At 35.9% G+C, this 26,612-nt stretch overlaps 1 protein-coding gene across 22 annotated transcripts in view; it reads right to left on the bottom strand.

Annotated features, from left to right (window-relative positions):
- The window catches only part of ORC4 (origin recognition complex subunit 4), a 78,027-nt gene that overhangs the window by 33,275 nt on the left and 18,140 nt on the right, over positions 1-26,612 (bottom strand). For 20 of the 22 annotated variants that reach the window (XR_014829087.1, XR_014829086.1, XR_014829084.1 and 17 more), the window contains 2 exons: positions 3,502-3,575; positions 318-394 (listed from right to left, as the gene is read on the bottom strand). Coding sequence is in view for 8 of the 22 variants with exons in the window: in XM_084998714.1 (XP_084854840.1) it covers positions 318-394; positions 3,502-3,558 (134 nt within the window). In the remaining 14 variants the exon portion in view is untranslated. Of the gene's footprint in view, positions 1-317; positions 395-3,501; positions 3,576-26,612 lie in introns of those variants that run through there. The other 2 variants (XR_002339407.2, XM_005671606.4) reach the window with 1 other exon arrangement.

The following is a 26,612-nucleotide window of genomic DNA, read 5'->3' as shown; positions in this document are numbered from 1 at the left end:
AAGGGACAAGAGTAGCAACTCTTGGGACCTTTCACTCCACAGCTGGCTGCTGAGTATCAGGTGCAAGCTTAGAAGTCTTTCCATTATACCTCATGACAGAAATGACACAAGATTCAAAATTAAAGGGTTTTCTCATTATGGAAATATTTATCTTTGCTTTTGCTTAGAAACAATCATTGTTTTTATATATAAAGAAAAAATCTACCTCTATAAAAATGTTTGTTAGCCTTGTTTGAAATAGTATATAACAACTTTTACAAAACTTAAAGGGCACCAGTAAGTAGTTTCATAACAGACAAGCAGATAACTAAACTTACTTATACTGCACTTGTACTCCAAATAGGTTACTATGTGGACTCTGATGACAAAATCTTTCACGTAAAATTCTTTGTACCTGATAAAAATGAAGTGGATAAATATAAATGAAGATATTATATAAGCAATCAAAAATGAACAAGAATATACATTATAGCAGTAAGAATTAGGTATTAATGAATCAATTTAATGCTCCCTAAATAACATGTCATCATGAGTGCTGGCATTTTCACAAATTGTAAAAGTAGCAGTTCAGTTTAACTATCTCAAGTACCAGAGAAAGGATGAGACTTTAGTTAAGTTTTCGACAAGAGACAGTAACATTAGCTACATAAGCAATTTGAGGGCTGTTTTAATGTACATGAATGAATGCCTCACTTTGTATGACATGTCAGCCAAGAAACCAAGACAGGAAGGAATCAAACAATATATATCTAATAATGCTCATGAACCACACCTCAGTCTCTAAAGACCAACACATCTAAACTGGTTTAACTCAGGCCCTATCAGTCTGCACCTGTCACAGAAGTCAGGATTCTGAGGAAATAAAAGAAGTTTAGGAGTTCCCGTCGTGGCGCAGTGGTTAACGAATCCGACTAGGAACCATGAGGTTGTGGGTTCGATCCCTGCCCTTGCTCAGTGGGTTAACGATCCGGCGTTGCCGTGAGCTGTGGTGTAGGTTGCAGACGCGGCTCGGATCCCGCGTTGCTGTGGCTCTGGCGTAGGCCGGTGGCTACAGCTCCGATTCGACCCCTAGCCTGGGAACCTCCATATGCCGCGGGAGCGGCCCAAGAAATAGCAACAATAACAACAACAACAACAACAAAAAGACAAAAGACAAAAAAAAAAAAAAAAAAAAAAAAAAAAAGAAGTTTAAAAGTCCATATAGTTATTGAGGACCCATTAAATGTAGAGCACAACAATATTAAAATAACAAAATCTATGCCTAAAAAATCATAGCAAATACATTGGAAAGAAAGAATACATTCAAATAACAACCTACAAAAAAGAAGTAACTCTGTATAAGGAAATGCTCAATTATATGGAAGAAATAATATTCATCTAGGCTATATAATAATAAATCATTGACTAGGAAAAAAATTTATAAAGAGCTGAATTTTGAGTTTGTCTTAGAAAGAAGGGCCTAGACTTAGTTGTAAAAAAATTAGTTGTAGAAAATATGTCAATCTACCACATTTAGATGGACCACTAAAGTCATTCCTTTTCCGCATCTGCTGTAATACAAAGGTCCTTCAGGGACAAGAACCTCAGGAGATTATTTTAGATTTAGCCCTGTCAGCAGAAATAAGACGACTCCAAGATTATTTGCTTCTCCCAGATTGACAGCATGGGACTGATCTATTATGTACCAAAGAAATGAGTTCTCTTTATAGGTACCAGAGGCGGAGCAAAGCAAATTATTCACTGAGGATAAGATTATCTATACTGAGAGTTCTCCTCATGGCTCGGTAGTAACAAACCTGACTAGTATCCATGAGGACACGGGTTCAATCCCTGCACTTGCTCAGTGGGTTAAGGATTCAGCATTGCCATGAGCTGTAGTATAGGTCGCAGATCCAGCTTGGATCCTGGGTTGCTGCATCTGTGGTCCAGGCTGGCAGCTACAACTCCAGTTTGACCCATAGCTTGGGAACGTCTATATGCCGGGGGTGTGACACCTGCCCCCACCAAAAGACAAAAAAATCCCCTATACTTATCAGACAGAAAGTGGAAGAATAAGAATGGTGCCACAAAGTCAATTATGTGAATTTTAAAATTTAGTTTTTTCTAAATCTTTTTTTAATCTATATAATGGAGACAATAAGACTTTTCTATCAGGCCTATAAGATTAAATAAGGCAGTTATCTGTAATACAATATAGGTATTATATAGGTAAAAACTGATACTTTATGAAACGTAAAGAGGCATATATAGATTCAACTAACCATAGTGTGTTATTTTTCCACAAAGATAAGATCACTAGAAATCAAAAGACAAACCTATTTCCTTTGCATCATTAAATCTTCATTAAAGTCTAATAGAGAGATGACAAGTATGTATAAAATAAGAAATAAAGTGAAGCTGTAGTGAATAGTGAGAGGTTCAAAAATCCCAAGGTTATCTTAGATGAAAGTTAAACAGGTATATACATGTATAGAAATTAAGTTGCACATGGAAGATTTGTGCACTTTAAAAAGATACGTAAATTATACTCCAGTATAATCTTTTTAAAAAACAGAATTAAACATTTTCCTTCCAAAAGAAGGAAAGTAAAGTCTTATAAAGGGATGCTAATAACATTTAGTTTTTATTTCTTAAAAATATAACTCTGGTTAAGCCTGATAAATAGAAATGCCAGGGTAGATATATCATGCTCATTCCCTCTTAGACTCCTGAAGAAAGATATATATACACTTAAGAAAGTATTAAATGTTCATGATAAAAACATTCAACATACTAGGAAGGGGACTTCCTCAACATGATAAAGAGCATTTATGAAAACCTACAGCTAAATCATACTCATTGGTGAAAGACTGAATGCAGTTCCTCACTATCAAATACAAAATAAAGTTGCTCTTACTAGTTTATTCAATATTATATTTAAGATTTTAGCTAGGATAATTAAACAAGAAAAAGAAATAAAAGGTATCTGGATTAGAAAGAAAGAAGTCTAAACTATCTCTATTTGCAGATGACATGACCTTATATATAGAAAATCCTAAGAAATAAACTAAAAAGCTATTATAATAAATGGTTTCAGCAAAGTTGAAAAATATAAGATTAATATAGAAAAATCAATTTTACTTAGATACATTAGCAATGAACAAAACATAAAATTAAGATGCACTAGCAATGAACAAATAAAATATAAAATTCCATTTGCAACAACACCAAAAGGAATAAAATACACAGGAATAAATTTACCAAAAGAGGTACAAAACTCTGAAGATAATACTAAACTAAACTGAAATTAGAGCACATTTAGGAAGATATGAATAAGGCTGGGATTCCATGTATTCAAAGAAACAGCGGTTGAAATAGGAAGTAGCAAAGAAACTCTCTCTTTGAGAATGGTTCTTCAAGAGTGGGTCTTCATACATGCTGTGGAAAGAATTCAAGTTAACATGACTATTTCTCTTATCCTCTTTGTAACAGACCTTCAGATTAATGAAAATATATACTAACCTGTGAAAGGTATTCTGCTTGTATTAAGTTGCTACTCTTTGATTTACGACCACTCATTTCAATAAAGTGAAATCCTTAAAAGAAAAGTTAAAAATTTTATCATGAATATAATAAAGACCATTGACTTATAGAGATTTAGCATTTACTATTAGGAAGTTCCCATTGTGGCTCGGTAATAACCAATCCAACTAGTACCCATGAGGATGTGTGTTCGATCCCTGTCCTCCCTCTGTGGGTTAAGGGTGAGGTGTTGTTGTGGGCTGTGGTGCAGGCTAGAAACTGCAGCTCTGATTCAACCCCTAGCCTGGGAACTTCTATATGCTGCATGTGCAGCCCTAAAAAGAAGAAAAAAAAAAGGAATTTACTATTAGAGAATGAAAATCAACAAGTTCTAAAACAAAAAATGTTCAAATTTCTCAAACTTTAAAAATTCTCCACTGAATCTAACTGTAGCAATCATATCAGTTATGTGTAAATCAAGCCATCATGCTGTACCTCTAAAACTTAAACAGTGCTGTGTGTACATTAGTTCTCAATAAAACCAGAAAAAAAGCCCATCTCAATGGCACCTCTTTTTCAAAATACAGGCTTGTTTGACACTCCCATTCCACATTTTAGATGGCTTTTACAGACAATTACTCCCACATTTCATTTAAATCTACTATTCACTTTCCCTTTCTTGCCTTTAAAAAACCCCCCCCAAAAAACCCCAAAAAACTATGTGCTTCCTTTATACAGAATGCTTCTTCCTACAACCATTCCACAGGATCATCCATTCCAGAAGGACTTCACTTGCTTGCTCCAGTCATTAATCATAACAGTCATTGCAGACTAGGTAAAATGTCTCTTTTGTAAACATACAAAACTGCCTATACTTTTCTTTATCTATAATCAAATCATATTAAACAAAATTTGGTTAACTGCCAGTGTCCCAAAATTGAGGATATTTAAAAATTCCAAGCATTTTAGCATGATATCCAAGATAAATTTGGCAATAAGCATAATGAAAAATATATGTACTAATGAAAAAAAAAAGTTTTGTAAAATTGTCCCAGAGGGCAATATACTCATAGATAAACATCTTTGGCTAAAAGATCTAATTTTCTCATCAGCAATTTCCTTAGCAGTACTTTCCTAATCAGGTAATAATGGCTTAGCCAGTGGTTTGCATTTATTAAATCATTTAATCCTCAGAATAACCCTATGGAATAAATATAATCATTAATATCACTTTCAGATTAGAAGACACAGAAAGGTTAGGTAACCTTAGCAAAATCAAAAAGGATATAAGTCACAGAACCAGAATTTAAACCTAGCCAAGTTATACTTAATTATATATAACTATTATACATACGCATAATGTATATGTATTTGGTTATAAGTATATATATTTGGTTATATATAACTAATTGCTCCTTCACTAACTGTTTTTTAAAAGTGCAAATTTCAATCTGAGCTCCTGTTGTGGCTCAGTGGGTTAAGAACCTGACTAGTATCCATGAGGATGTGGGATCGAACCTTGGTCTCACTCAGTGAGTTAAGGATCTGGTGTTGCCATGAGCTGTGGTGCCATGGTGTGGGTCTCGCAGATGTGGCTTGGACCCCACGTTGCTGAGAGCTGCAGTGTAGGCCAACAGCTGCAGCTCTGATTCAACCCCTGGCCTGGGTTCATATGCTGCAGATGCAGCCCTTAAAAAAAGCCAAAAAAAAAAAAAAAAAAAAAAGTACAAATTTCAATAACTTGAAGGAAGAGCAGCCACTGTGGCATACTTTATATTCATATTTATTAATTTCATATAATGACAATTAGATGTCAACCCTTGGAATGCTGTTTCCTTCTCTGGAAATTCTAACAGGACAGCAGCTGAGTGGCTTTGACAGACAGCAAGTAAGTCTGTCTCCCCTTTTCTACATAACCAAGGCCTAAACCCCAAAGGGCTTTGGGCTCCAGGCACCCATACTGGAAACTGAAGAACAGAGTACCCTACTGATATCCCTATAGCAGCTTCTTTCTTAGGAGAAAAGTGGTTTTCTCTGCTGCCCTAAGGCACCTTCTAGCAGCCTTTTCCCTACATAAGTCACCTTGCTTGAGAATCTTTACATTAATTATTACAGGTTTATTCTACTTAATTTTATTCCACTTAATTTTATTCCTTAAATCTGAGTCGTGTGTGGGAAAAAACTGTTTTAACAACATGAAATGATACTCTCATTCTGTTTTGATATACCCTTGAATGTGAAAAAGGTCTATAAGCCAACATCTGAAATCAAATCAATTTCAAAATAAAAAATTTAAGAAAAATAAAACCAATTTTATAGTCTTTTCAATGACATAATGACAAAAAATGTGAATATTAGCAGTATAACTAAATCGTTATTATCTGCAAATCATTTATTAAGGTAAGTTTCATTGAATTTCTCCTTAAATTTTGACAATGGATCATGGGACTTCTCATTCCACTTCCTCCTGTACTTTTGATACTATGATTTTACTTAAAATTCTAAATAGCAGGACTGGGCATAAAAAGCAAAAGAAGCTGAATGTCTACGCATGACTAAGTTATTACTCATATTGTTACCAAATGAGAAAATAGGTGACTACAATTATTTAGTTGTAGAAATTTTTGGTAGAGGTTACTATTTTATTTATACTATTAAGAGAAGCAGTGAAATAGAAAATCCCAAAGAATGGCTAACCTTCATATTATTTCTTTAGCATCTACAATTTTTATATTATTGGGTTTTTCCGTAGGTCCTCTTCTCAACCTATGTTTTGCTAAAGTGAATAAATCTAATTTTCAATTTCAGAGTTTCAAGAAACAACTTGTCTATTTTATTGCCTAAAACAACTGAACCCAATCCACTTCTGTCACTAGCTACCTCTATCCCACTTTATCCCACCTTTATTTCTTGACAGGTAATCTATGACAGTTTCTTTACTGTCTATTTTTACCCTTATTTTCATGTTAAAAACTGTCAATTCCACACCCAACCGCCAAATTCTAAATTCCTAATTTCCTAACAGCATTTAAAAGGAAGGTTCTGAATGACTAGTATCCCAGTTTAGCTTACTAGCATCTTCTCCCTGGAAAAAATCACCAATTCTCTGTACTCTGACTCACTTCAAATTCAGGTCTTAGTTGAGACATTATTTCTTCTAGTCCACTTTCTGTGACACTCAGATATATTGCTAGTCTGGACAAAATCTGAGGGTTATTTGTTCCTCAAGTGTTTTCAGGCTACATGTTATTTTCCCCTTTCATAGAACTTAATTAGCAAACAGTGATACAAGTGTGCTTACTTACCTGTTTGCTTCACTGAGCCACTGGCTCCTTGAAGGATAGGCTCGGATATTGTATTACCTACCATTGTATCCAAATCAAGCAGTGCAATACTGGCATACAATTGGTTTTCAAGAAAATATTTGATAAAGGAATGAATATTAGGCAGTGGAGAATGTCCACAGGTAAACTAGTTGCCATAAAGGAGCCAGGTTAGTTAAGCCAACTGTTTAGCTAAATTTTAAAATTTTGAATAATTACATCCCATGACCTCAAAAAAAACCCTGCCAGGTCTGAAAAATAATAAGTTATATAAATAATACATGTATACTTATAGGTATATTCATATAAATATTATGTACAGCAAATAAAAGTAATTCATACTTCAAGCAAATTACACACAGTATAATATTATTATGGTAATATCACAGCAATGGAAACTCATATTGGTTAAAATATAGTTAATGTGGCTAAGAAATACATTTCTTTTAACAAAGAGGTCCCAAGATTAACAAAAGATAATAGTGTACAGTTTGGAATTTTTTCGTTTTTCAAGTAATTTTAAAATCAAGTGGCATATCTTATAAACCTGCAAATCTAATGAGCAAGAGAAGGCAAAGTCACTTATCTTTAGAAAAAGACTATCAATTGTTTTTATCTTTTTATAATCTTAGATTGACAGCTTGATGGTAAAATAGTTTTTAAAAAGATGAGTAATATATATTCTCCTTTCTGGGATTGGGCTAGCATATTTCATATTATTTATATGGCCTGAAATTAAGACTTGGAGGATTAAAAAATATTTGAAATCAAGATTAAATTTACTAGTTAAAATCTACATTTTTACTTATTTTATTAATATTTACAAGTATTTCAGTCATCTTCTACTTCATCTTTTAATTTTGCTGTGATTTGGAATACTATCCCTACTCATTTCAAACATGCAGTTATTGAATGGCAGTTTTAGCATGTCTAAAAAATTAGTCAACACAGATTTTAAATCTATTACTGAATATATGAAAAAGTAGAGTTAAAAGGTTTTCATTTCTGAAGTTAAACCAAAAAAGCAAAGGGAAAAGAAGTAAAGATGAAGACACTAGAATTTTTCTGGAAATTTTACGTTTTTCTTGGAAAGTTAGGCACATGTGATGAAAGAAAAAGAAATACTTGAGGACACTGTTGAAATCAGAACTGTAAGTAAGACATCCAATAAAAGGCTACTTGTATGTATTCCAAATTTAAGAAAAATGCAGATTCAGACAAAGTCAAGGAGAAGCAGAATTTAAAAACTGAAATTGATGGTAATATAAACTGTTCTTAAGAGCTGTGTCATCACCTGGGCCTAGATTTGAATTCTTGGTTCTAGGTTGTGGCCTTTGCAAATTAACATTCCTAAGACCTAGTTTTCTCCTCTCTAAAATTTGAGATTAAAAGTATTATTTAAGAAGTAAAATAGTTGTTGTCTGCAGATGACATGATTCACAGAAAATCCTGAAGAAGTTATCAGAAAACTAGTAGAGCTCAACAATGAATTCAGTAAAGTTACAAGACACAAAATTAATACACATAAATCTCTCACATTTCTATACAACAATGAATGATCAGAAAGAGAAATTAAGAAAATAATCCCATTCACTATCACATCAGAAAGAATAAAGTAATAATAATGATAACAATAATAATAATAATAATAATAATAAACCTATCTAAGGAGGCAGAAAACCTGCACTCTGAAAACTATAAGATGCTAATAAAAGAAATCAAAGATAACAAAAACAGATGAAAAGAGATACCATGTTCTTCGACGGGAAGAATCAATATTGTTAAAATGACTGTACTATCCAAAGCAATCTAGAAATTCGATGCAAGCCCTAGAAATAACCAATGGCATTTTTCACAGAACTAGAACAAGAAATGTTTAAATTTGTGTGGAAACACAAAAGACCTTGAATAACCAAAGAGATCTTGAGAAAGAAAAACGGAGCTGGGAGTTCCCATCGTGGCTCAGTGGTTAACGAATCTGACTAGGAACCATGGGGTTGCAGATTCAATCCCTGGCCTTGCTCAGTGGGTTAAGGATCCGGTGTTGCCATGAGCTGTGGTATAGGTTGCAGACATGGCTCAGATCCTACATTGATGTGGCTTAGGCATAGGCTGGTGGCTACAGCTGTGATTAGACCCCTAGCCTGGGAACCTCCATATGCCGCAGAAACAGCTCTAGAAATGGCAAAAAGACAAAAACAAACAAACAAAAAAAAAAGGGAGCTGAACGAATCATGCTCCCTGACTTTAGACTATACTAAACCAGTATAACTATTAAAACAGTATGGCACTGACACAAAAACAGAAATACAGATCAATGGAACAAGATAGAAAGCCCAGATATAAACCCATGCACCTACGTTCAACCAACTTACAACAAAGGAGCCAAGAATATACAATGGAAAAAAGACAGTCTGTTTAATAAGTGGTGTTGGGTAACCTAGACAGCAACATGAAGAATGATGTTAGAATATTCTCTAACAGTATATACAAAAACAAACTCAAAATAGTTTAAAGACTTATGACTGAATACTTTAAACTCTTAGACGAAAACTAGGCAGAACACTATCTGACATAAATCATAGCAATATCTTTTCAGATTCACCTCCTAGAATAACGAACATAAAAACAAAAATAAATGGGATCTAATTAAATTTACAAGCTTTTGCACAGCAAAGGAAACCATAAACAAAATGAAAAAAAATCCCCACAGGATGGGAGAAAATCTTTGCAAATGAAGCAACTGACAAAGGATGAATCTCCAAAATATACAATCAACTCATAGAGCTCAATCTCGTAAAAGCAAACATCAAAAAATGGGCAGCAGATCTTGGAGTTCCTATCATGGTGCAGCGGAAATGAATCTGACTAGGAACCATGAGGTTGCAGGCTCGATCCCTGGCCTTACTCAGTAGGTTAAGGATCGGGCATTGCTGTGAGCTCTGGTGGAGGTTGAGGATGTGGCTTGGATCTGGTGTTGCTGTGGCTGTGGTGTAGGCTGGAAGCTGTAGCTCCAATTAGATCCCTATCCTGGGAACCTCCATATGCCTTGGGTGCGGCCCTAAAAAAAAAAAAAAAAAAAAAAAAAAAGGGCAGCAGATCTAAATAGACATTTCCCAAAGAAGACATGCAGATGACCAAAAAGCACATGAAAAGATGCCCAACTTCTCTAATTATTTAAAAAAATCCAAATAAACAGTGAGGTACCACTTCAGAACTACTCAGCTGGCCATCATCAAAAACTCTACAAATAGGAGTTCCTGTTGTGGCTCAGTGGTAAAGAACCCAAGTAGTAACCATGAGGATGTGGTTTCAATCCCTGGCCTCACTCAGTGGGTGAAGGATCTGGTGTTGCCGTGAGCTGTGGTGTAGGTCCCAGACCTGGCTTGGATCCTGCATTGCTGTGGCTGTGGCGAAGGCCAGCGGCTGCAGCTCTGATTCAGCCCCTAGCCTGGGAACTTCCATGTGCCACACATACTCTAAAAAAGAAAAAGAAAAAAGTCTACAAACAATAAATGCTGGAGAGTGGGGAGAAAAGGGAACATTCCTATACTGTTAGTGGGATCGTACACTAGCATAATCACTGTGGAAAGCAGTACGTAGGTTCCTCAAAAAACTAAAAATAGAACTACCATATGATCCTGGAAGCCCAGAGAAAGTCATAATTAGAAAAGATACATGTACTCCAATGTTCACTGCAGCACTATTTAATATACCCAAGACAAGGTGCAAACTAACTGTCCAATAACAGGAACGGATAAATCATATGTTGTACATACATATAATGGAGTATTAACCATAAGAATGAAGTAATACCATATGCAGCAACATGGATGGACCTAGAGATTATCATACTAAGTGAAGTAAGTCAGAGAAAGACACACAATTAAATATCTCTTATATGTGGAATCTAACAAAAAATAATACAAATGAACTTGAACAAAAGCAGATTCACAGACTTTGAAAACAAACTATGGTTACCAAAGGGGATAGGTAGTGGGGAGGGATGGTAGGGGGTTTAGGATTTGCATATGCACACTACTGTACATGGAATGGATAGTCAATGGGAGCCTCATGCATAGCACAGGGAACTCTATGCAATATTCTGTAATAACCTATATGGAAAAAAATCTGAAAAAGCATCAATATGTGCATACGTATACTGAACTACTTTGTTGTACAACAGAATTTATCACAACACTGCAAATAAACTATATTTCAATAAAACTAAACAATTAAAAAAAATTTAAAAAAGCAAATAAAAGAGAGAATGAAAGTGCTTTGTTTAGCATCTCACATACTACAGCTGCAAATTAAATACATTTCTGCGGCCAATTAAAAAAGGTATTATTTAATTCATAGTATTGTGGTGATTAAATGAAATGTTTTACTTGATATGCCATGTTGTCAAATGCCAAGCATGGTGATACAGAGTAGAAGAGAACCAAGACAAGAAACAATTGGAGTTGGGGAGAAAAAAAAAACTGAAACACAGCATCAGACTCTTATTCTAAACAATTTCTTTGAGGGTACTTTGACAGTGCAATAAAACATCAAGTACAACTTAAACTAAGGTACTCAAGAACTATGATGGCAACTTCAAGAGTATAGATTCACTGAGTATTCCTCAATATAAAAATAATGTATTTTAAGATATTAGTAATAAAAAATGATTGGTAGTCCAATCTATATAGAATTAGAATTACATGGACTCTAAAGACTCCAAATCACTAGTGCCCAAAGCTAGTCAATGCGTGGAAGTGATTAAGATTTCTAGTTCTTATTGCCAGAATTTCTGATTTAATAATATATCTGGGGCAGAGCTTGAATATTTTTTTTCTGATAAATTGCCAGATAATGTTCCTGTCACCAGTCCTGGAATCACACTTTGTGAGCAACTAAGAAAATTAACTTAATTATTGCTCATTACACACCAAAGCTGATAAATTGATATGAGGCTAGATAGAGAAGATGAAGTCCGTGGGTATAGACAGAATTTCTTCTAAAAATGCTAAGTCTAAGGTAAAAACTGTTTGAGGATCATGAGGGGAAAATAGGAAAATCTGGTATAAAACAGGCGTCAGGAGGCCTAGGGACTTTCATCATGATAAATAAACACATATGTAAATAAACAAATAAGCTTCGAAGCCCTGGAAGGCTTCTTATTAGATAGAAAAAGAAACTACAAGGGGAAACAAAAAGAGTTTCTTTCCTCCTGTTACTAAATAATAACAAAAAGTTTTTGTCCTGCCATCTGATAATTTATAGAACCTTTTGAAGGGTATTTCACAAAAGTACATAAAAAAGCACACTATGATCTACCTGGGAGATTCTATTGGTTACCTAGATATTCATATGGACTTTTTAAACAATAGTGAAAAGACAGAAAAAAAACATTTGCTAGGATGTTTTATGTCTGTATGTCATCCTCTGACTTAAAAAAACAAACAAAACTTCTTTTCTGCAAAGAATTTTTAAATTGTTTTTTGATACGTATATTTTAATAGCATAGAAGACAATGTTTTTTTATAAGGTTTTGATTCATCAATATTTCTTAGGACAAATTAAAATGCTTAGGCTAAAAAAAATTTTAAAAAAGGAAAAATTCGAACCTAAAAAATAAAATACTTTTACAAGAAAGTTACCAACAAAGTTGCACTCTAAGACTAGTATCAAACAACATGAAAGGCTCCTAATATAAAAAGGCCAAAAATGATATGGTTGATTCAGGAGATGGGGACAGATATTTGCTCTGATAAAGCCAGCTAAATAATGGAACTAACTGAACACTATTGTCTCACTGTTCCAATTACAAGATGAATGAGGAACTGGTTAAGCACTAATGCTGGAATACTATTGGACAGGCTATGTCAGTTAATATGATGCAAAGTATGTAAAATCCAGGAAGACATGAGCCAAATGGATGAATGTGAATTAAAAAATAAATAAATAAAAAGAAAGAAATAAAGAAAAAGAAGAAACCCCTGGACAACATACTTGGATCTTTGGGGACAGAAACTGCCCCCAACCTTAGCAGGTAAGTTATTATTATTCTGATATAAAGTCAAAGTAGGAAGAAAATTGGATTCATGTCATAGATCATACCTGTGGATTTTTTGGTTAATGTCAGTGGGATTTTTTTATAAAACCTGAGCAACTTAATTCTGCCTTGGTTTGCCAGTTCCTCTGGACATTGATCTCTTGAACAGTAAGTATCACATATGAAACTCTCATAGATGTAGCAAAAAAAAAGAATGGAGAAATTTATTAACATACACATAAGAGAGATACTTTGCTTGCCAAAGGATAGGTGATTAAAATACTGCCCATAATGAAATGACTGCACACAAAATTCAGGTAGATAACCACAGATAGTCTATTAAAAGCAGGAAAACAAACAAATAAACAAAAAACACCACATACATTTTCTTTCCTTTACTTTGTTCCAAAGTGTTGGTCTTGGTTAACATATATTTAGCCAAATAAATTATATGCTTTTATTTAGTATATGTATTTATGCAAGTTTTAAAGTGACTCTGAGGGCTCCCATCAAGATGGCAGAGTAGAAGGCAAGGAGCTCACCTCCTCCCACAAATACAACAAAAATATATCTACATGTGGGGTGATTCTCACAGAATACATACTGCACCCTGAAAGAAGACCTCAGAACCTGAAAACACAAGTAGGATCTCCATGTAATCCAGTAGGAGAAAAGAGGAAAAAAAGGAAGCAGGATGGGACCTGACCCTGGGAGAGAGCTCTCAGAGGTAAAGTTCCCAAACCCTGGGAAGCCCCCTCACCAGTGGTGAGGTAGGCTGGGACAGAAAGGGAAGGCTCAAAGGAAAGCACGGCAACCAGTTTGTGGCAGGCAGAGCAGAAAGAGATACACAGACAGTTCGTGCCACTTCCCCATGCTCCCCAGCCTGAGATGCATGTCTGCTGGTGCAAGTGGGGGCTGGATGCAGAAAAATCAGGCTTTAGAGGACAGTCCAGGGGAGGTAACTAGGGCTGGCTCCAGAGAAAGCCCACAGGAGCTGGAGTGTGGTACAGCCGCAACCAGGGTGTGTACCCAGAGGAAGCCTGGACTGGGCATGGAAGCAAAGTGCCACTGTTAAGAATGCAAAGGGAGGGACAGAGCCTATCACAGCAATCTCCTTCTCCACGCTCTCTCAGGGGCACAGCGTCACCTCTGTGAGCTTTGGGACTAAACAAATGCTACTAGGTTGCCCACATGCTGAGGTGGAGATGAAATCAGAGCTGAGCCCCAGAGGCTGCAAGACTTAAGCAGGGCTGAAATTTGAGCCCTCTCCATGTGGCTGTGTGACCTGTGAATTTATACCACAACCAACAGTTTTGTAAACTCTGTGCCTGTGGGATATCTGAGTAGACAATAGTTGTTCCCAGGGCTGGAATGGGTTGGGCCTTAGAAAGTGGGGGCTTTGTGGGCATATACGCATAGATCCAGGCCTGAGCCAGGCCAGGGTTTGGGCTGCCTCCTTAGCTCCCATGGTGGGACCAAGTATGTGACTACTGTGGTTTTAGAACCTGACTTCAGTGGATCTGCACTAGTGGCTTTATGAAAATAGCTCCTGAGGAACACTAGAGCCTAGTGCCGCTATTCCAACTGTTGAGGCAGGGCCGAGGGTAGTACCAACAATAGAATACTTTGTGATCCTGCACAACAGGTGATAGACGACATGAAAGAGCACACTCTCCAGTGGGCAGTCCAATGGAAGAATAATCAATGGCTTCCCTCCCAGTGGGAGTGTTCCAATCCTGCCTACCTTGCACTGCAGCTCAGAAACAGATCTGGGGGTTTCTACTCCAAGACCTAGGGAGCAGAACCTGCCCTCGACAGAACTATGATAACAAAGAGCAATGAAGAAGGCCACTGCAGGCTGTGGTCACCATAACAGCAGTCATACCACCTGTTAAGGGGGTGATGGCCAGCACACCCTGTGGAAAGACAGTACAGACATCCATACCAAAAAAAGCCTGCAGACCAAAAATACTGGACTCACACAGGCTATACAGCAGTGTTCCTTCGAGACCACAGCAGTCCTTCAAGACCACAGCATATAACTGTTTCACCTAAATTCAAGGATATCAGAGTAATATAAGTAAAATGAAAAAGCAGAGAAACCACTCCTAACTAAAACACAGGATTACTCTGAAAGAACAATGACACAGACTTCTCCACTCTGAGACCCCCAATATAAAAAAAAAGGTAATAAGGAGTTCCTGTCATGGCTCTGCAGTAAAGAAGCCAGAGTAACCATGAGGATGCAGGTTCAATCCCTGGTCTTGCTCAGTGGGTTAAGGATGTGGTGTTGACATGAGCTGCAGTGTAGGCTGAAGACATGGCTTAGATCCCAACTGCTGTGGCTGTTGTGTAGGCTGGCAGCTGTAGCTCTGATTTGACCCCTAGCCTGGGAATGTCCATATGCTGCAAGTAAAGCCCTAAAAAGAAAAAAAAAAAAAAAAGCCAAGAAAAATTAGAAAACTCATTCATTGAGACAAAAGCTCAGTTAAAGGCAATGGAAGAGCAGACTGGATACTGCAGAAGACTGAATAAGTGATCTAGAAGACAGAATAAGGGAAATCACAAAATCGTAACAGTAGACATAAAACCAAAAGAAAAAAAAGGAAAGTAGTATAAGACACCTATGGAATAATATAAAATGTGCTCATCATTTTGAACAGAAGGAGAGAGAAAGGATTTCTCAGACAAGCAAACACTAAAAGAATGCAGTAAAACTAAACCTATCCTAAAAAAAATAGCAAAAGGCCTTCTCTAAATAGAAAAGAAGCAAAAATCTGTGGGAAAGAGAAAATCACAATTGGAAAGTAAATCACTTAATTAAGCCAATGCACAGATTAAAAAAAATTGTGAAAGCAATGATAACCACAATGAACAGTAAAGGGATTAACATGAAGATGCAAAAATGGACAACAAAATAATAAAATGTGGAGGAGAGCAAGAAATATTAGATCTTCTTTAAGAATGTGTTTGAACCTATTTGACTACCAGTGTAAGAAAAGCAAATATAGGAAGGGGTAATGTACTTGAGAAAGAGTGTAACCCCAAATTGAAAATATAACAATAGATCAACAAAAACCAAAACAGAAGGGGACATAGGCACAATACAAATGAAAACCATTAAGCCATAATAGGAAAAACAGAAAAGGAAAGGAACAAATAAGAAATACAAAATCAAATGGAAAACAAGGTTTAAAATGGTAGTAAGTACATATCTATCAGTACTTATCTTAAATGTTAATGGACTAAATGCCCCAACCAAAAGACACAGAGAATCAGACTGGATACAAAAACAACAGCCAACAATATACTATAAGAGAACTACTTTAGGGCAAAGGATACACATAGGTTAAAGTGAGAGAATGGAAAAAGGTATTTCACACAAATGGAAATGAGAAGAAAGGAAAAAGACAAAACAGGCTTTATAACAAAAGGTCTAAAGAAAAATAAAGACACTATTTAATGATATAAGGATCAATACAAGAAGAGGATATTACACTAGTCAACATATATACACCTAATATAGAAGCACTCAAAGACATAAAACAAATAGTAAGAGACATAAAAGCAGAAATTGATGGAAATACAATAGTAGGAGACTTTTACACCCCACTCACATCAATGGAAAGATATTCTAGAGGGAAAAATCAATAAGACAAGAGATCCTAAAGAAAACAACAGAGCAATTAGACTTAATTGAAATTTTCAGGACATTAAATCCAAAAAACCCAGAATAAACATTCAAGTGTACATGGAACAGTCTCTAGAATTGAACATAAGGGCAGGGAACAAAATAAGCCTCAACAAATTCAAAAATATAGAAATTACTATAAGTATCTTTTCTGGCCACAACAGCCATCCATATGTCTTCTTTGGAGAAATGTCTATTAAGGCGGTCTGCCTATTTTTGATTGGGTTGTTTGGTTTCTTGTCGTTGAGTTGTATGAGCTGTATGTATATTTTCAAAATAAAGCCCTTGTTGCTCACATCATTTGTAAGCATATTCTCCCAGACAGTAAGTTGTTTTGCATTTTGTTCATGGGCTCCTTTCCTGTGCAAAACTTCTAAGTTCTATTAGGTTCTACTTGTCTATTTTTGCTTTTATTTCTAATGCCTTGGGAGACTGACTGAAGGAAACACTGGTATAATTTATGTCAGAGAATATTTTTCTGATATTCTAAGTGTTTTGTAAAGTCAGTATTAAATATTGAAATATTAAAGTCTTAATATTTCAGTCTTTAAGCCATTTTGAGCTTATTCTTGTGTATGGTGTAAGGGGTGTGTTCTAACTTCATTGATTTACAGTAGACTGGCCAGCTTTCTCAACACCACTTGCTGAAGAGACTTTCTTCCACTGTATATTCTTGCCTCCTCTGTTGAAGATTATTTGACAGTAGGTGTGTTGCTTTACTTCTGAGCTCTCTGTTCTGTTCCATTAATCTATATGTCTGTTTTTGAGCCAATACCACACTACTTGGATTACTGTAGCTTTGCAGTAGTGTTTGAAGTCTGGGAGGGTAGTGCCTCAAGCTTTGTTCTTTTTTTCTCAGAACTGCTTTGGCAATTCTGGGTCTCTTACGGTTCCATATTATACTTTAGGATTCTTTGTACCAGTTGTGTAAAAGATGTCGTGGGTAATTTGATAGGGATGGAATTAAATCTATAAATTGCTTTAGATATTACAGCCATTTTAACAATTAATTATTCCAATCCAAGAGTGTGGTATATCTTTCCATTTCTTGGAATCATCTTCAGTTTCCTTTATCAGTGTTTTATAGATCTCACTGTAAGTCTTTCACTTCTTTGGTCAGGTACAGTCCTAAGTATTTTACTTTTTTGATGCAATTTTAAAAGGGATTTTTTTATATTATTTTTATTTTTTTGTGTTTTTAGGGCTGTACCCATAGCATATGGAAGTTCCCAGGCTAGGGGTCAAATCGGAGCTGCAGCTGTTGTCATAGAGCTGCTGGCCTACACTGCAACACAACAACATGGGATCTGAGCTGTATCTGCAACCTAGACTGGAGCTCACAGCAATTCTGGCTCCTCAACCCACTGAGTGGGGCCAGGGATCAAACTAGCATCCTCATGGATACTAGTCGGGTTTGTTAACACTGAGCCACATTGGGAAACTCTGGATTTTTTTTTTTTTTACCCTTCCCTTTCTGATATTTCATTGTTAGTGTAAAGAAATGCAACAAATTTCTTCATGCCAATCTTGTATCCTGCTACCTTAATGAAGCCAGACATTAAATACTAGAACATTCAAAGGAAACTGCATATGTGAGGAAAATTAGATAGGCACATGCATGCCAAGGCAAATGTCTAGGGTCAAAAGAACTTGAAAAGACCTTAGGTTTACACCCCAGGTTGATCTTTGACACAGAGACAGTACACAAAAATTTCTCTAAAAAAGGAAAGCAATAAACAAAAATAACAAAACCCCAGCAAATCCTGCGGAATGGGGAAATCTAATTTCTAAAGTTACCAAATTATTAAATTTAAGTGTCCACTTTTCAAATTAAAAATATCAAGAAAATCAAAGAAACAGGAAGGTATGGACCATTCAAAGAAAAACAGAAAGAGATGTTCTTTGAAAAAGAACTGATGGCAGATCTACTAGACAAAAACTTTAAAACAACTGTCTTAAAGATTCTCACAGAACTAAATTAAGATGTGTAAAAAGTCAAGAAAATTACATATGACCAAAATGGAAATAAAATCACTATAGAGAAAACTGAAAGAGAAACAATAAAATCTTAAGTTGAAAATAAAATACCTGTGGTAAAAGTTTTACAACAGGGATTAGAAGGCAGATTTGATCAGGCAGAAGAAAGAATCAGTGAACAAAAAGATAGGACAATGAAAATGAACAACTCAGAGAAACAAAAAGACTGAGGAAAGGTGAACAAAACCTAAGGGGATGTGGGACACCACCACAGTGTACTGTGAGTCTCACTGAAGGAGAAAGAAAAAAGGGATGAGAGGAGTTCCCATTGTGGCTCAGTTGTAACGAACCTTGTCAGTTTCCATGAGTTTGTGGATTCAATCCCTGGCCTTGCTCCGTAGGTTAAGGATTAGGCACTGCTGTGAGCTGTGGTGTAGGATGCAGACATGGCTAGGATCTTGCATTGCCATGGTGTAGGCCAGCAGCTGCAGCTCCAATTTGACCCCCTACCTGGGAATTGCCATATGCTTCAGGTATGGCCCTGCAAAGTAAAAAACAACAACAACAAAACAGCCCCCAAAACAGGGATGAGAGAATATATGAATATTTAAAATTTTCCAAGTATAATGAAAGAAGCTCAATGAACTACACATATCATGATCTCCAAGAGAACTGCACAGGAAACCATTATCATCAAATTTTTAAAAGACTTTAAAGTCTTGAAAGATGCAGGAAAGATGGAACACTTCCCATATGAGGTCCTTGATAAGATTATCATCAGAGTCCTCATCAAAACTTTGGAGGCAAGATGGGCATTGGCCAATATTTCCAAAGTGCTTAAAAAAAAAAAAATTGAAAAACCTGTCACTCAAGAAACATATACCTAGTAGAACTCTCATTTAACAGCAAGGGAGAACTTAAGACATTCCCAAATAAACAAAAGCTGAAGGAACTGGTTACCACTAGACCTGCCCTGCAAGAAATGAATATGGTAGTCCTATAAGGTATAACAAAAGGATGCCAGACAATAACACAAAGTCTTATGAAGAAATAAAGAACTCAATAAAGGTATATAAACAGCTTAAGCCAGTATTATTGTAACTTAAATTTTAATTCCATAATTTGTTTTTCCACATAATTCAAAAGATTAAAAGCATTTCTCATAACGTAGTTTATATTTTGGGCACACAATGTATAAAGTCATAACTATGACATCAACAACCGAAAAGGCTGGGGATGGAGTAGTAAAGGAGCAGAGATTTGGGTATGTTATTGAAATAACATAAGTAAGTATAAATTCAAACTGGCATGTTATAACTTTAGAATTTTAAAAAGCAATCCCTATAGCAACTGCAAAGAAAATACTTATGATGGCTGAAAGACTTAAATATACGACAGGACACCATCAAACTCCTAGAAGAAAACATAGGCAAAACACTCTCTGACATCAACATCATGAATATTTTCTCAGGTCAGTCTCCCAAAGCAATAGAAATTAGAGCAAAAATAAACCCATGGGACCTCATCCAACTGAAAAGCTTTTGCACAGCAAAGGAAACCCAAAAGAAAACAAAAAGACAATTTACAGAATGGGAGAAAATAGTTTCAAATGATGCAACCGACAAGGGCTTAATCTCTAGAATATATAAACAACTTACACAACCCAACAGCAAAAAAACCAATCAATCAATGGAAAAATGGGCAAAAGACCCGAATAGACATTTCTCCAAAGAAGATATACAGATGGCCAACAAACACATGAAAAAATGCTCAACATCGCTGATTATAAGAGAAATGCAAATCAAAACTACCATGAGATACCACCTCACACCAGTCAGAATGGCCATCATTAATAAGTCCACAAATAACAAGTGCTGCAGGGGTGTGGAGAAAAGGGAACCCTCCTGCACTGCTGGTGGGAATGTAAACTGGTACAGCCACTATGGAGAACAGTCTGGAGATACCTTAGAAATCTATACATAGAACTTCCATATGACCCCGCAATCCCACTCTTGGGCATCTATCCGGACAAAACTCTACTTAAAAGAGACACGTGCCCCGCATGTTCATTGCAGCTCTATTCACAATAGCCAGGACATGGAAACAACCCAAATGTCCATCGACAGATGATTGGATTCGGAAGAGGTGGTATATATACACAGTGGAATGCTACTCAGCCATAAAAAAGAATGACATCATGCCATTTGCAGCAACATGGATGGAACTAGAGAATCTCATCCTGAGTGACATGAGCCAGAAAGACAAAGACAAATACCATATGATATCACTTATAACTGGAATCTAATATCCAGCACAAATGAACATCTCCTCAGAAAAGAAAATCATGGACTTGGAGAAGAGACTTGTGGCTGCCTGATGGGAGGGGGAGGGAGTGGGAGGGATCGGGAGCTTGGGCTTATCAGACACAACTTAGAATAGATTTACAAGGAGATCCTGCTGAATAGCATTGAGAACTTTGTCTAGATACTCATGTTGCAACAGAAGAAAGGGTGGGGGAAAAATGTAATTGTAATGTATACATGTAAGGATAACCTGACCCCCTTGCTGTACAGTGGGAAAATAAAAAAAAAAAATTAAAAAAAAATTAAAAAAAGAAAATACTTATGAATACACACAAAAATAAATTAAAAAAAAATTTAAATGTTTCCCTATTCCTTCCCCAAATCAACTAAGCATAGAAGTAAACAGCAATACAGACAATAAGAAACAAGAAAAGCTATAAAATAAAACAAATAGAAAAAGGAAAGAGAGAATTCTTTAACAGTAATTAGTTCAAATGTAAATGAACTAAACTCTACACTCAAAAGAGACTGGCAGAATGGAAAACAAACAAAAAAAACATGATGCAACTATATGTTTTTAAGAGATTCACTTTAAAGTCAAACACACACACAGTTTGAAAGTGAAATAAGAAAAATATTCCATGCAAATATTATAACCAAAGAAAAGCAGAGGTGACTATAATAATATCAGAAAAAAACTGACTATAAATTTAAAAAGACAAGAAACAAATAAGCACATTATACATTAATAAAAATTCAACATAACAAGAAGATACAACAATTATAAACATTTATGCACCAAAAAATAGACCATCAATGACACAAAGAAAAAAATTAACAAAACTGAAGGGGGATATATACTTCCACAATAACAGTTGTAGATTTCAATACCCTACTCTCACTGGAATAGAACAGCAAATAGAAAAGAAATAAGTAAACAGAGAACATGAAGAACATAATAAACCAACTAGATATAACAGACATATTCAGAATACTCTACTCAGCAACAGAATACACATACTTCTCAAGTGCATATGGATCATTTTCCTGGATATACCATATATTAGGATGCAACATATTTTAAAAGATAGAAATATCAGAAGAAAAAACAGACAATTCACATATCTGTGGAAATTAAATAATAATACTCTTAAAGAATCAATGTATCAAAGAGGAAAACACATGGGAAATTAGAAAATACCCAGATATGAATAAAAATGAAACCACAACATAGAAAATTCCTACCACAGAGATAAAGTAGTGCTAGAGGAGAAATTCAGAACTACCAACTTTTAAATTGAAAAAAAAAAAAGAGGAGTTCCTGCTGTAGCTCAGCAGTAATGAACCCGACTAGTATCCATGAGGATGTGGTTTCAACTCCTGGCATTGCTCAGTGGGTTAAGGAACTGGCATTGCTGTGAGCTGAAGTGTAGGTCACAGACATGGCTTATGGCTTGGATCCCCACATTACAGTGGCTGTGGCAATAGACTGCCCGCTGCAGCTCTGATTTGACCCCTGGCCTGGGAACTTATACATGCTACACATGCAGCCCTAAAAATCAAAAAAATAAAAATTAAAAAGTAAAACAAAAAAAGAAAGATCTCAAATCAATAACATAACCTTCAACCTTAAGAAAATAAACAAAGAGTAAACAAATTACGCCTAAAGCTAGCAGACAGAAAGAAATAATAAAGACTGGAGCAGGGATTTTAAAAATAGAGAGGAGAAACTTAAAAACAGAGAACCAATGAAACAAAAAGTTGTACCTTCATTTTTTTTCAAAAGTTGTATCTTTTAAAAAGATCAACAAAATTGACAAATCTTTAGCCATCTACAACCATCTAACAAATCTATAACCATTTTTATAGATGGACTATAAAAGAGGATATTCAAATTAATAAAATTAGAAGTAAATGTGAGAATAGTACTACCAATTCTACAGAATAAAAATTTTAAGAGAAGATAGAAAATTGTATGCCAACAAATTGAATAACCTAGATAAAAGGGACAAATTCATAGAAACACAGAATCTACCAAGACTAAATCACAAGGAAACAGAATATCTGAATAGACATATAACTAACAAATAAGGGGGAATGAATCAAAAAACAAAAATCTCTTGAAAAAAAAAAGTACTAGAATTCTACTTAATTTTTAAAGAACTAGTATCAATTCTTCCCAAACTTCTCCAAAACACTGAAGAAGACACTTTCTAATTCAGCCTCCTCTCAAGCCAGTATTTCCCAGATACCAAAGACAAAGACACTATAAGAACACCACAGATTTTCCATATAAAATCCTCAATGAAAATACAGGCAAACTGAATTCAGCAGCATATTGAAAAGATTATACATTATGACCAAGTGGGATTTATTCCTGGAATTCAAGGATGGTTCAATATACAAAATTGATTAATGTAATACTTCACATTAACAGAATAAGGAAAAAAAATAATCATCTCAACCTACCCAGAAGCAGTAAAAATCCAACTAATCAAAGTAGGGACAGAAGGAAACTGTCAAAATAACAAAAACTATACAGAAAGAACACACGGGGAACATCATACTGAAAATTGAAACGCCCTTCTCTTTGATCAGGAACAAGGTAAGGATGATTGCTTTTACCTCTCCTATTCAACACAGTACTGAATGTTCTCGTCTGAGCAATTTGGCAAGACAATTAAAGGTATCCATATTGGAACAGAAGAAGTACATTGTCTATTCACAGGTGATATTTTCTTATATACCGAAAATCCTAAAGATTCCTTAAATTGTTAGAATAAATGAATTCAGCAAAGTAGTAATATACAAAGTCAACACAAAGAATTCAACTGCATTTCTAGAACAACCTGAAAAGGAAATCAAGAAAAAAACTCCAGGAGTTCCCGTCGTGGCGCAGTGGTTAATGAATCCGACTAGGAACCATGAGGTTGCGGGTTCGGTCCCTTGCTCAGTGGGTTAACGATCCGGCGTTGCCGTGAGCTGTGGTGTAGGTTGCAGACGCGGCTCGGATCCCGCGTTGCTGTGGCTCTGGCGTAGGCCAGTGGCTACAGCTCTGATTCAACCCCTAGCCTGGGAACCTCCATATGCCGCGGGAGCGGCCCAAGAAATAGCAACAACAACAACAACAAAAAGACAAAAAAAAAAAGAAAAAAACTCCAATATACCCTACTAGACATAAAATAAACAAGGACCTACAGTATAGCACAGGGGACTGTATTCAATATCTTGTAAAAACCTATGATGGAAGGGGATCTGAAATGTATACATCTATATATACATACATACATATATGCATGCATGTACGGTGCTGTATATCTGAAACATAATACTGTGAATCAACTATACAACAATTAAAAAAAAAGTCTTGAGAATTCCTGTGTGGTGCAGCAGAAAAAAAAATCCAACTAGTATCCATGAGGATGCCGGTTTGTTCCCTGGCCTGGCTCAGTGGTTTATGGACCGGGTGTTGCTGTGAGCTAATGGTGTAGGTTGCAGATGTGGCTCGGATCCCACATCTCTATGAGTGCGGTATAGGCCAGTAGCTATAGCTCCAATTCAACCCTTAGTCTGGCAACCTCCATATGCAGAGGGTGTGGCCCTAAAAAAAAAAAGAGTCTAGGAGTTCCCAAGGTGGCTCAGTGGGTTAAAGACCCTACATTGCCTCTGTGAGAATGTGGGTTCAAACTATGGTCTCACTCAGTGGGTTAAGGATCCAGCATTGCTGCTAGCTGTGGCCTAAGTTGAAGATTCAGTTCAGATCCACTGTTGTCATAGCTATGGTGGAAGCCTCAGCTGCAGCTCCGATTCAATCCCTGGCCTGGGAACTTCTATATGCCATAGATACAGCCATAAAAAGAAAAAAAGAAGTCTAATTGCACCCCCTCCTACAAAAAACAAAAACAATTCCACTTACAGTAGGATCAAATAAAGTAAAATATTTAGGAATTAACTTATCCAAGGTGAGAGACTTGTACAATGAAAGTACAAAGCATCACAGAAAGATACATATGAAAATACATTCCATGTTCATAGATCGGAACACATAAAAATGCTGTTAAGATGTCAATACTACCCAGCATGATCTATAATTTCAATGCAATCTCTATCAAAATCACAATGATGTTTTTGGAGAAAAAGAAAAAAAACTATGCTCAAGTTCACGTAGAACCTCAAAGGGCTCTAAACAGTCAAAAAAAAAAAAAAATCCTAAAAAAGGAACAACAAAGCTGGAGGACACTTTCTCATTTCAAAATTTATTACAGGAGTTCCCACTGTGGCTCAGTAATAACCAACTCCACTAGTATCTATCAAAATGCAGGTTTGATTCCTGGCCTTGCTCAGTGGGTAAAGGATCTAGCATTGCCTTGATCTATGGTGTAGGCCAGCTGCTACAGCTCGATTTGACCCCTAGCCTGGGAACTTCCATATGCCTCCATGCAGTCCTAAAAACACACACACACACAAAACCAAACGAACAAACAAAAAAACCTGAATACGATGTTGCAGTTTCCACTGTGGCTCAGTGGGTTAAGAATCCAACACAGTGTCTGTGAGGATGCAGGTTGGATCCCCAGCCTTACCCACTGTGTTAAGGACCCAGCATTGCCATAAGCTGCAGCATAGGTGGCAGATGCAGTTTAGAGGTGTTGCCGGGGCTGTGCGTAGGACTGCAGCTATAGCTCTGATTCAACCCCTAGCCCAGGAACATCTAAATGCCACAGGCACAGGTGTAAAAAAGGAAAAACAAACAAACTTATTACAATGCTACAGTAATCAAAACAATGTGTTACTGGCATAAAGACAGATATACAGACCAATGGAATAGAACAGACAGCCCGGAAATATATATATATATATATATATATATATACACACACACACACACACACACACATATATGGACAAATGATTTTTGACAAAGGTACCAAGGCTGTTCAATGGGGCAAGGGTAGTCTTTTAATAAATGATGCTGAGAAAACTGAATATTTACATGCAAAAGAATAAGGCTGGACCCTCAATGAGCTCTACATATTTATAACGAGCTCTATATATTTAGTCAACTCAAAATGTATCAAACAACTAAATAAATGACCTAAAACTACAAATCTCTTAGATGAAAACAGAGTAAAAGCTTTAAGACATTTGATTTTACAAGAGTTTGCTGGATATGAAACCAAAAGCACAAGCAAAGAAAAAAAAAATAGGTAAAGCAGACCATGAAAAGTTTAAAATATGTGCATTAAAAGACACTATTATCTGAGTAAAAAGACATCCCAAAGAATGGGAAAAATAATTACAAATAATTTATCCTATAAAACTGTATATAAAGAGAGCATTTACAAGAAAAGAAAGATGAGAACATGTCCTATTTACTTAGTTTCAAAATTGTGCAAGTAGGTCAAAGGGACAATAAATAGTTTTTCCATACCTGCAGATCAAAAAGGTACATGATAGTTGCTGCAAAATAATCCTCTTAGGTAAAGTAAGTATTTTAAAACTTTGACTTATATTTATCCAAAAATAAGAATTAAATTAAGCCTAGATGAAATTTAATAAATATTAATTTTCACCTTCACCTTGTGCTAGGAGGTTATGTCATGTATGTCCCTACCAGCAACCCACGGGTTCTAAGGAAAGACTGGGAGATCGGTGACAAAGCTTCCGAGTGGCACCATCTCATATTTATGCACTTTCAGCTTATTACTACACAATGTAGGTATATGGGCCCAGTTGGATAAAATTACTAAAGCCGGTTGCCTTGTTCAACTTAAAGG

This window comes from Sus scrofa, chromosome 15 (assembly GCF_054392235.1).
Source record: "Sus scrofa isolate SSC_HxYL_T2T_F1_AM1 chromosome 15, Sscrofa_HxYL_maternal_Yorkshire_Landrace_v2.0, whole genome shotgun sequence".
Taxonomy (NCBI): domain Eukaryota; kingdom Metazoa; phylum Chordata; class Mammalia; order Artiodactyla; family Suidae; genus Sus; species Sus scrofa.
This window is presented reverse-complemented; position numbering and strand designations above follow the sequence as displayed.